Genomic DNA, 12711 nt, shown 5'->3' on the forward strand with positions numbered 1-12711 from the left:
GAAACTGATAAAATGGAACTAAATAAAACCAAATTGAACCTTATAATAACGGCCTACCTAATTTATTCATTGAGAAATAAAAGACAAAATAATGATGGCACAATGTCTTACTCTCCCACTCAATCAGGAACAAACTTCCATCCAAAGCAAACAAAACCAAAATTTATGTGGGTCCTTGTTGACAACATGTACTCCTCCATTTGTTCATGTCACTTTTCTTTATCGATAACTAATAACAATCAATCAAATTCGAGAATGATCAAAATGTTAAGAATTCGATTTCTATGAGCGACACGTGTTAGGAGTGACATTGCATACTACGAAATGGATTAATTCTTTATCCAAAAGGGTGAAGAATACCCTTGATAATACAAAAAAAATCAAATTTAAGAATTTATATAAAGAAATAGACATGGAGAGAGAACACTACTAGCGGCGGAATTTAGTTCTATATTAATTATATTTGTCAATCTATACAACTGATGATCAATAATCTAATGAGGAAGGTGGTACTAGAGTGAAGTGAACAATTAAAGAAGTCACAATAGCCATATATATATAAAGCTAGTTAGATAGGTAGATATATAGTTATCTTGCTTAATGGGGAGTGATGCCATGCATTACTACTTGCTATTCTTGGCGAGGGCGTGCCAACCATAGAGAACTCAGTGCTCTCAAACGATGGATGTACTCTGCTATGGCCAATAAACACTTTGCTGCTTGGCGTGTCGTTAGGATTTGATGCAGACGATGAATTGTTTGGTGCCTCAGATTATCTGCCTGCAAAATTTCAAACATATGATTTTTTTTTTGAAATTTGATATATACAATACAAGTACAAATGGAGCTTGCAATAGGCCTGCAAATAAGTGGGCTTAGAAATTAAAAGCCGATTCAAGTAGATAGACTTTCGGCTAATTTGATCTGGTTTAATAGGGTCCAAATATGGTTAGTCCATGTGCTAGCCTGTTTAAAAAATAAACAACATTGCGATCATGCTAAAATAAGATCCACTTTCAGTGATTTTTATTCAACTCAAATATATCTAATCAACAAAACGTTGGTCTAGTGGTGTATGACTCTGCTGGATTTTCAGGATGACAAAAATATCAAAAGTTTGATTCCTGAGAGTGACACTTGTTGAGAGGGGTAGTCACTAACCCCAGAAGAGATTAATTCCTTAACCATAAAATGAAGGGATACTTTTGGTATTACCTAAAAAGTGTACAAAAAAGTCAAATAGATCTAGATGTTACCAACAAAATGTTGGTCTAAGGCATTACTGGATCGCATGAGAGATTAAAAGATCAAAGATTTGATTCCTAACAACGACACTAGCTTGTTAGGTCACTGCAAAAATGATTAATTCTTTATGCAAGATGTAAGGAGATACACTTGGTAATACACAAAAAAATTGATCTCTACGTTTTTTGGTCTAGCTAGGCACTTACCAAAATTGGGTGGTTTGAGACTGAGCAGTTGAAATTGTGAACTCTAAATAGAAATTTATTTACATTTGTGCAAATCATTTTATAAATGCATTCATTTTCAACCATTAATCTTATTTTTATCCAACAAAAGTCTAAACTATTATTAAAATTTAAAATCGATCATTGATGGATGAAATAAGATTAATAGCTAAAACTGGTTGGGATTGAAAATCATTTACATTATCTAAACTAATCCATATCCATAATATACACATCAACTTTATGTATACATATGAATACATGTTGTAGTCGATCCTATCTAATAGGTTAAAGGCTTAATTGTTGTATATGTATGCATGTGTATGCTTCAGCTGAAAATAATCAAGTAATGGTCACACACTGTCAAAAATATTAGCAGATAAACTAGTACGGTGCCTTCTTTTCTCAGTCCAACTTTGAAACAAGGATAAAAATTAAGACCTCTACCCACTGATTTGACTAGTTATCCATAGTCAAAATTCGAGAAATTTGATGAAGATAATGTAAGATTTTTAACGGGGCTGTAAAATAACATTATTATATAGTAAAGAGATAATATTTTCAAAGAAGTTGATTATTATTGTTCACATGAAGACACTATTGTGAAACATTGGTTTTTTGAATCCAAATTGGACAACAATTATGGTCACATTTAGTAAACCATGTACCATCATAAGAATTTCAACGACAATAATGTGTCTACAAGAAATTAATGTAGAACAAAAACTGCAAACTGGTCAAACTACGTCTGGATGATGTTACAGATAAAATAGGAAGATGTTTACTTATGTTGTCCTAAAACTAATAATCATTATGATTAATATTGTCTACCTAATAATTCATCTAATTCCTGTTTCCCATTGTTTCCACAAGTTTTTCAAAGAGGATTTATTTAAAATCTTCTATTCATCTATAGAAATCAATAAAAGTTGGTGAACCAACTTGATGAAATGAAAACAACGATATATATGAGGTGGCAGGTGCAGATTAATTACAACGAAATTTCACAAAGACTTTTAGGTATTTTAACTTTCATCTAATAAAATTATTCTTACTTAGAAAATAACCATATGCCCCTTTCATTTAAAACTGAGTTGAGATCCTCCCTGTATGGTCCAGTACTAGGTAAAAATCTATGAATCCAAATATTTATTAATTTTTAAATTAAATAATATAAAAAAATTATTTTACTCTATACAAACCGGTATTTAAAAGTTTATGTACCCCACGTTTATCTATATATGTTTTATTAGAAGCCACATTTTCTATCTCAAACTTTATATGCTCTTATTTTTTATTGGTTATAAGAGTAAAATATAAATTATATATTTTCTTACTAATAAAAATAAAATGATACAATGATACACATCTTAGTATAGAACTCAAACATAAAGTTTCCAAAGAAAACACAAAATAACATAGCAGTCTCGATCCTTCATGCGTTTGTGGTTTTAGAAATAGTCAAAAAGGAAGTTAAAGTGGTGTCTTCAAGTCAAACGGTTACGACTATGACATCAATAGATATGGGGCTCAAGAGATATCTTTGAATTGGGATTGTAAATGTGAGGGACCACTTTATCTATATATCTTAGTGTCACGTGTATACGATCAATAACACAAACTAGTAACCATAGGCATTCAATATTTATCAAAATATGCTTGAGTTGTGTGTTTTATTTTGTTGAAATCATGGTACCATATCTATGCTTTTATTGAATATATGAGTAGCTACTAAACTATATATCCAATCATTTTTTAAACATAGTACACAAAAAGCTTATATAAATGTGTTTAATTCTAACAATGACTAAAACTAGTAAATAATTTCCCTATCAAGTTTGAGGTTAAGTACACATATAGACTCAATTTGGTTGCACGTAATTTTCCTTATTAGGGGTATAGTTTTGTTTATATATAATGTATCCAAGAACCTGTACCAGACAGAACCGAAAGGAACTAGAGTCCTTTTCGAGATATAAACATTGGCTCCCCAACATGTACTCTAAATATAAGATACGGATATTAATAATGTGTTTGTAGATTCCAAGTAACAACCCTAAGAGAGTGAGTGAGGTACATATATGGATGGAGTAGTTCATGTGGTTAGGGCAGGTGTCCCTACCCGAAGAGGAACAAATTTTTGTTTCTACCTGACCCATGAGATCCGTTATGGAACCATGGTCATGTTGTGGGGACCATAAAACTAATCAACTAAGATCAAATGGTCATCAAAACTAGCTCACCAAATCCAACGTCCATCAATTAATTAAACATTATTTTCTATACAATTGAATTTTTTTAATGTACTTTAAAAACTTATTACCAACTAACATTCATTATATAGTGATATAAAGTCTCATTCGATCTTCATAAGGTAAGAGACATTGGTTGTACCAGAAAATATTTACCCTATCATCCTAAACCCTAACCATAAAACTAGTGGACCAAAATATTGGTATATCATGAATTTTAATGAAAAAGTAACAAGAAATTTAAAAAAAAAAAATTTTATCAAAATTTACGTTGTTTTAAAAATAAAAGTTGGTTAATTAACTAAAACGTATGACTAGTGTTGTGAGATTAGACCGTACTAGGTGATTTGATCGGTTTGACACTGACTGGACTTGATAACGGCCATGATTTGTAGTTTTAATCGAATAAGAGTTGAACCGCTTTGAACCGGGAAAGTTCCGGTCCGACCGTGTTAAACCTAGTAAAACAAAATAACCCGGGAAGTAAACCAGACGGTTTACTTAAAATTAAAAAAAAATGGAACACTACTCTAATCTTTTTTGTTTTACACCGGTGTAATAAAATATTGAGATGTGTTATTTCAATATAATTATTAATTATATAAAATTTTACATTTATATATCATTATATATTTATTGATAAAAATTATTAATTATATATGAAATCATCCGGTCCAGCCGGACAGTTTAACCATTTAAACCAGTTCAAACTTATACGGAACCTCTTTTGTTTTGACATCCAGCTCAGGTTTCACAACAATGCATGTCACAACAATGCATGTCACATATCAACATTATGAAATTATGTAATAATATATCATTTTTATACCGTAGTTTTAAAGTTTAAGAGAAGCATGTTAAGTCAAAGTAATAAATATGACTTACCTGTCTAACAAAACCTTCAAGAGTGGAGAGTTTGTTCATGGCCACTGCCATTTGCCCCATGTAGTTAGCCATGTTGGGAGGAGAACTCAAAGAGTCAGATGTAATAGTGTCCGACAGAGATTGATTCAGAGCATCAAGCCCTTGCGAGAGAGCATCTTCTGCTTCTTGTGTAGATTGTTGCAACCCACATATACCCAATATTTGTTGCTCCGAAAGAGGTTCAATTTGGCTCAGAATAATCTAAAAAACAATAAATCAATATAAACACATTAATTTCAACCCGACAAGAAAGCATGAATGATATCTAGGTCATATAAATGTGGAGTTTCTTGCATATATATTGTAACATCCCAATTTTTTATGGAACACCAGTTATACGACTAGTTTCGAGTTGCCATTAATTTCAGGTTAACTATTCTTTTAAATTAGAGATTTAGAATTTGAAGTCGGTTACAAGACACAAAATATATTAGCACCATGTTCATCCCTACTAAGATAATACTCTCATTAATTACATGAATTATTTTATCCCCTTGTTTAAATATTTTAGTCCAATGGTTACACGAGTTATATACTATAGCCATGCATGTGTGAATATGATTATATCATTATCACACAATTTTATGCTTGAGAGATTGTTATTGATTTACTACAGTACAAAGAAAAAGATGGGGTATGGAATGAAGAACTTTATTCACATCAACAATAGGGAGAAAAGGAAGAAAATGAGAGATAGAGACCCGTGCCACTCTCTTTCTCTTTATAAATCTTTAGTGTTCCAACAAGAAATTGGAGTTTAAAGTAAGGCTTTATGGGAATGAAGCCTAACTCTACCCATTACCAGAAATCTTCATGATTCCTTTCGTCATTCATTGATGACATTAAATTCATAGCCCTCGAATTTTCTTTGGTAGCCCCACCGACAAAATGGAGTTTATACTGACATTTTAAAATTCCAACTTCTTCTTATGAATATGATATCGCACCTCAATTTCCTACCCCATATCCGCATGCCATTTTATTTGAAAAGCTCTCTACAACAAATTTTCAACTATATATTACAGTAATTAAAAAAATAAGAACACATTTTGGAAACTAAATACAAATAATTTTGCTACATAATTGATTGTAAGACCCAGATTGATTGTTCTCACAGTTTTTATATGAGAACTGTTCTCACAATCTCCATTATATATATATATATATATATATAAAGATTTTTAAGTTTTTCTTTATTTAATATTCTTTTGATTTACATGAACAATAAAAACAAAATAATAATTATAGAGAGATTAATCATATAATGAAAAAATACAATAAAATTAATGCAAATCCACATTATTATTTTTTTGTTAATTACATGTTTTTTTTATGGTTGTTGACAAATACATACGGATGATGACAAAGCCAGTAGAAGATCATTAGAATGATATTAAATGATTTCGATAGGCTAGCCATTCCCCTAAGTCAATGGTTAAGGAGGCCCTAGAAAAAATGAATGGTTAAGGAAGTTAAAGGTGTTTTCATCGTAAAATAATTAAATAAATTACTTCCACTTTAAATTCACTTTTCATAAAAAAGTTACAGTACATTTTTCGTTAAATGGAATTGAAAATCAATCCAAAAATGACTTTTGAGGAATACTAAATGAGTTTTAGGAAGGTATTAAAATAATTTTTAACTGTATTTAATAAATGATTGTGAAACTTTTTTTTTTCAACGGATAAAATAAAGCCGGACAGTTTAACCATTTAAACCAGTTCAAACTTATACGGAACCTCTTTTGTTTTGACATCCAGCTCAGGTTTCACAACAATGCATGTCACAACAATGCATGTCACATATCAACATTATGAAATTATGTAATAATATATCATTTTTATACCGTAGTTTTAAAGTTTAAGAGAAGCATGTTAAGTCAAAGTAATAAATATGACTTACCTGTCTAACAAAACCTTCAAGAGTGGAGAGTTTGTTCATGGCCACTGCCATTTGCCCCATGTAGTTAGCCATGTTGGGAGGAGAACTCAAAGAGTCAGATGTAATAGTGTCCGACAGAGATTGATTCAGAGCATCAAGCCCTTGCGAGAGAGCATCTTCTGCTTCTTGTGTAGATTGTTGCAACCCACATATACCCAATATTTGTTGCTCCGAAAGAGGTTCAATTTGGCTCAGAATAATCTAAAAAACAATAAATCAATATAAACACATTAATTTCAACCCGACAAGAAAGCATGAATGATATCTAGGTCATATAAATGTGGAGTTTCTTGCATATATATTGTAACATCCCAATTTTTTATGGAACACCAGTTATACGACTAGTTTCGAGTTGCCATTAATTTCAGGTTAACTATTCTTTTAAATTAGAGATTTAGAATTTGAAGTCGGTTACAAGACACAAAATATATTAGCACCATGTTCATCCCTACTAAGATAATACTCTCATTAATTACATGAATTATTTTATCCCCTTGTTTAAATATTTTAGTCCAATGGTTACACGAGTTATATACTATAGCCATGCATGTGTGAATATGATTATATCATTATCACACAATTTTATGCTTGAGAGATTGTTATTGATTTACTACAGTACAAAGAAAAAGATGGGGTATGGAATGAAGAACTTTATTCACATCAACAATAGGGAGAAAAGGAAGAAAATGAGAGATAGAGACCCGTGCCACTCTCTTTCTCTTTATAAATCTTTAGTGTTCCAACAAGAAATTGGAGTTTAAAGTAAGGCTTTATGGGAATGAAGCCTAACTCTACCCATTACCAGAAATCTTCATGATTCCTTTCGTCATTCATTGATGACATTAAATTCATAGCCCTCGAATTTTCTTTGGTAGCCCCACCGACAAAATGGAGTTTATACTGACATTTTAAAATTCCAACTTCTTCTTATGAATATGATATCGCACCTCAATTTCCTACCCCATATCCGCATGCCATTTTATTTGAAAAGCTCTCTACAACAAATTTTCAACTATATATTACAGTAATTAAAAAAATAAGAACACATTTTGGAAACTAAATACAAATAATTTTGCTACATAATTGATTGTAAGACCCAGATTGATTGTTCTCACAGTTTTTATATGAGAACTGTTCTCACAATCTCCATTATATATATATATATATATATATAAAGATTTTTAAGTTTTTCTTTATTTAATATTCTTTTGATTTACATGAACAATAAAAACAAAATAATAATTATAGAGAGATTAATCATATAATGAAAAAATACAATAAAATTAATGCAAATCCACATTATTATTTTTTTGTTAATTACATGTTTTTTTTATGGTTGTTGACAAATACATACGGATGATGACAAAGCCAGTAGAAGATCATTAGAATGATATTAAATGATTTCGATAGGCTAGCCATTCCCCTAAGTCAATGGTTAAGGAGGCCCTAGAAAAAATGAATGGTTAAGGAAGTTAAAGGTGTTTTCATCGTAAAATAATTAAATAAATTACTTCCACTTTAAATTCACTTTTCATAAAAAAGTTACAGTACATTTTTCGTTAAATGGAATTGAAAATCAATCCAAAAATGACTTTTGAGGAATACTAAATGAGTTTTAGGAAGGTATTAAAATAATTTTTAACTGTATTTAATAAATGATTGTGAAACTTTTTTTTTTCAACGGATAAAATAAAATTTATTATAGAAAAAATAAAAATAACATTTATTAGGAATGAATTATGAATGAAAGGATTTTTTAATTTGTGAAACATGATGATCACTTGCTATTCACGTACCACTCCAGGGTCATATAATTATAACCATGTAGTTCACATTAGAACCCCATGTTTTTGTACTTTTGTTTTGTCATATAGTTGTCACGTGATATTAACGTGCTGAGTCATTATGATTGGTTTATGTTGATAGCAATATTTGTGATATCAGTTGAGTTACACCACAAGTTGTAAGTATATATTTCCGGAGTAAATGTTCAAATTTGTAAAATATATTAACATCCTAACATTTAATTATAAAAAAAAAGTTGTAAGTATATACCTTAATGAGTTCTGATGGTCTAAATCCACCAATCCACAAGAAGCATCTTTCAGCTGGGGTTTTCCACATGCCAGAAACAAGATGAAATACATCTGCTTTGGCTACTAAGCTCTTGAGATTCATGACTTGATCATAATGTGCCAAGCAACCATCCACATACATTCGAAGCTCATTCTCAGGAACGTGTTCTTGAACTGCAGCTCTTAGCTCGCACACTAGCCTATGATGCTCTTCTTGCCATCTTGCATATTCCACATCAAACATGGCAGCCTCTGAAATATTTGATTTACAAATTCGTAATTGAATAAGACATGCACCATGCCTAACATATACAAATATCAAGGTTCTAAATTATGATTGTAATCACGGTTGTAGTTATGTTATGTTTACAACAATCACAATGTGGCCCTCGTAGCAACCAAAAACTCAATGTCGTGACATAAATTAAGGTTGCAAACCCAAATGTAAAACCTTGAAAAAAATATATAGGGAGACATATAGTTGTTTTATGACATGTAGGAAGAGAGACCTGAGCTAGTGGTATTCATAGATACAGGAAGGCCTTGCTGTTCTCCTCCCATAATTGCACCTCCACCAATGAACATGCCCTAAAAGAGAAACACACATTATATTATTTATACAGTTATGACTTATGAATAGTATACTTTTGTTTGAACTTTGAACTTATAAGTTTACCAATGTTTTTTTCATTTATAGCATTGAGTAAGGGTGAGACCAAAAAAATGAAGAGGGTTCTTTTCTTACTTGAGCTCTAGCACGTTGTAGCTCTTGTTCCAGCTGATTAAGCCTAATCCTACTGGACTCTAGTTGCTGAACATAAGCCTGAGAGAGAAAAAAAAGAAAAAGAAAGGACAAATAATAATTATATATATAGTTCATAAATAAGAGACCTCATTCACAAGTCTTACCTAAACGGTGAAATAAAACATAGTTGAGATAAAAATATAATCTTTCTAGGGAAAATCACTTACCTTTTTCCTAAGCCTGCTTTTCCTAGCTGCCTCTCTATTCTGAGCAAGTCTTCTGAGTGTCTGTGAATAATAGCATTTTTAAAACCATTGATTCATTGACACGAAAAAATCATAAATAATAAAATAAAATTAATTATCTAGTTTGATAAATTAAGAGTCAACCTTAGGATCTGGAGTTTTAGGTCCTTCATGTTCAGAACTTGATGTTGGTCCCTTGCGGTTGGTCACTCGCTGCAATAATACATACATATAGCAGTTAGAAAATATAAAAATAATAATACAATAATGACAATAATAATGATGACAATAATAACTTAAGCTTAGAACCTCATGTTTCAAAGATTCTACCAAACTCTGATTCTTTTTCTATTCATTACTTCATTAATATATATATATATATATATATATATATATATATATATATATATATATATATATATATATATATATATATATATATATATATATATATATATATATATATAGAAAAAGATGCAATACATATGAGTTTTTTATACTATCAGTTTCATTCATTTTTAATGTTCTTTTAAATAAAAGTAATATAAATAAATGATCATGCATTAACTGTATATAAATTTTTACGTTGCCGATGCATATATATTTCACTTATATATATCTATACATATATAGTTTACGTACCTTGACAGCTTTGGGAGGTTCAGGTGCAGAAGTGGTGTCATTTCTTGGGTTGGCCAACTCCATTGACGGTTCTGATGGTTTCTTGGAACCACTTGTTTGTGTTGATACTAAGTCCATGCCAGCCTATTCAATTAAAATCATACAGAAACAAAAAACAATGAGTTAGTCGTTATTAATTACTCTTATATAGCATTGACATGAAATAATAATGAATTAATGATAATAAAACAAAATAGTACATGTAATATAATAGACACTTGGATAACTATTATATATATACCTTGGAATTGGATGATGATGGCACTGCGTGCATAGGCTGAGAAGGGAAAATGTTTAGAGTTGGAGGCCTCATTCCTGATGATGATGAATTCTCTGCAGAGAAGTATACATGCACGAAATTCAGCATCATATATATATATATAAACAGTGAGAAATGAAAGAGTGAAAGTGGGTTTGTTTTTAAAGGGACAAAATGATTACTAGAATACCCAAAATGAGAAATAAGAGAGACAAGGCAAGAGAAGTGTGAGGGAAAAGAATTATCATGCATTTGTAATTGTAGCTCTGTGCCATATCAAAACAGAAAGAAGGAAAAAAAGGATGAAAAAAGTAGAGAAAGTAAAGGAAGAAGATACCCATACCCTATTAGTTCACCCTTTTGGGTACATGTGGAATTTTTGAAGGGAGATCATGACACCCGGTTTGTTACATGTCATGGTCTCACAGCTCCAAGAAAAAAAATACAAATAAAAAACAAGAAAACAAAAATAAATAAAAAATAAACATTGAGAGATGAAGAGAGAAGGTAATATTTTTTTTGTTTAAAAAAAGAAACGAAAATGTCCGCTCCATTTTTTTCTTCTGTCTGCAAGGATCTGGTCAAAGATAGTACTATGCTGCAGATATGAATCTGCTGAACATGATTTTTCCGTGACACAAATAACCAAAAAGTATTCCTCTTTTTGAATTTGAAGGAAAAGGGTATTGAAATATTGATGCAAGAAGAATTTTTTATGTGTGTGTTTGTTTACAAGAGATGGAGAACTATGCTCACGTCTTTGGTCTTGTACACTTGAAGGGTCAGCTTGTCCATCAAGATAAAGAAAAAGAGCTTGATCCAATTCACCCAAATCATAAGCTCCAGAATCCATGCTTCTACTCACACAAACAAACACATAATACTCATTACATAAACAAAATAGATTATAGAACAAAAAATATAGCAAAAGCAAAAACTATTATTATTATTTGAAGTTAAAACTTACAAGTAGTTTCCTGGGATAGTGGATGAAGAAGAAGATTGCATCATTCCAAAAGAGATTTGGTTGTCTTGTATTTGATGAAAGTGGTGATGATGTTGTTGTTGATGATTATGACGAGGTTGTGGGAGTGGTTCAAGTTGAGTTGTAGTTGTTGTTGGGTTGGTGCTTTTAACACTACCAGAAGCCATGATCAGTGAAGAACCTAAAAGCTTTGTCTCTTGCTCTTGTTCTTGTTGTCCTAATAAGAAAGATTTCTTATGTGCCATCAATGGCAAAACCACCTTTGTTTTGTTGCACTTAAAACCATTTTCCTTTTGTCCACGGAAAAAGAGAAAGAGAGTCGGTTACAATAGAGAATAGAGCTACAAGGTTTGAGAGAGAGTAATAAAAAGAGATATTAATAGAATTGAATGCAACCAAATAAAAGACAAGCCTTCATTTTTTTGCTATTATCACAATTTACAGCTATAATATTTTCTCTCTCTCTCATCTCTCTTTGATGAAGTATTAGAAGACTTTCTGCAAACTATAAATCTCTTTTTTTCTTCAGGTAGAACATTCGTCTATAAGGACAATCTCTTCAACTCGCACTTTCTCTCTCTAGATTGAAAAAGCCAGAAAATTTGTCTTCTTGGTTTTTGGTAAGAGAAGCAAGTATTGAGTTGATGGCAACATGGAATGAATAGAGATTAGTATCTCATTATTCTTCATATGTTGTGTATTGTCAATGAAAATATGAAATATTATATTATATATCCATCGAAAATATCAAAACTTTATTATTATTATGGTGGTTTTTTTATAACAAAAATGTAGATATTAATAGTATATGAATTTTTACATTTTTATTGTATCATCTACAATTCATTTTTTAATTATTGTTGACTTCTAAATAAAAATAATGTAATTAATTGATGAATAATGTACTGATTGTGCATAAACATTTACACTATCTATACATAGATAATATACTCATTTTTTATTCTTTATACATTATGCTAAATGGAATATGAGTTATGATTTAGGACAATTAATATTGAGTAAGTATCATCAATAATTATCATATAATAACAAACAAAAATATACATGATGACACTTTAATTATTTTATTTACTATAAAATTACATTATTAATAAATAAATATTTATGTCCCCAT

The 12711-nt window shown here is 30.5% G+C and overlaps 1 protein-coding gene across 2 annotated transcripts; it reads right to left on the minus strand.

Moving 5' to 3' along the window:
• Positions 412-12188, minus strand: LOC109330401 (transcription factor HBP-1b(c38)-like). Of its 2 annotated transcripts, XM_019564593.1 has the most exons (11): positions 11559-12188; positions 11348-11448; positions 10574-10665; positions 10294-10416; positions 9796-9864; positions 9634-9693; positions 9407-9484; positions 9171-9249; positions 8642-8913; positions 6548-6787; positions 413-780 (listed from the first exon to the last, which is right to left on the minus strand). In XM_019564593.1, the coding sequence occupies exons 1-11, from the start codon at positions 11819-11821 to the stop codon at positions 631-633; spliced, it is 1527 nt and encodes a 508-aa protein (XP_019420138.1). In that variant the 5' UTR covers positions 11822-12188; the 3' UTR covers positions 413-630. The 2 variants fall into 2 exon arrangements, with proteins under 2 accessions (XP_019420139.1, XP_019420138.1); XM_019564594.1 differs by lacking the exons at positions 11348-11448; positions 11559-12188 and adding an exon at positions 10935-11050 and having other exon boundaries at positions 412-780.

This window comes from Lupinus angustifolius, chromosome LG16 (assembly GCF_001865875.1).
Source record: "Lupinus angustifolius cultivar Tanjil chromosome LG16, LupAngTanjil_v1.0, whole genome shotgun sequence".
In the NCBI taxonomy this organism is placed as follows: domain Eukaryota; kingdom Viridiplantae; phylum Streptophyta; class Magnoliopsida; order Fabales; family Fabaceae; genus Lupinus; species Lupinus angustifolius.

Coding starts and splice junctions, on each gene's coding strand:
- LOC109330401 (XM_019564593.1), bottom strand. CDS start 11,821: ATGGCACATAAGAAATCTTTCTTATTAGGACAACAAGAACAAGAGCAA. Junction 10,417..10,573: donor CATCATCATCCAATTCCAAG/GTATATATATAA, acceptor TTAATTGAATAG/GCTGGCATGGACTTAGTATC. Junction 9,485..9,633: donor AAAGCAGGCTTAGGAAAAAG/GTAAGTGATTTT, acceptor TTTCTCTCTCAG/GCTTATGTTCAGCAACTAGA.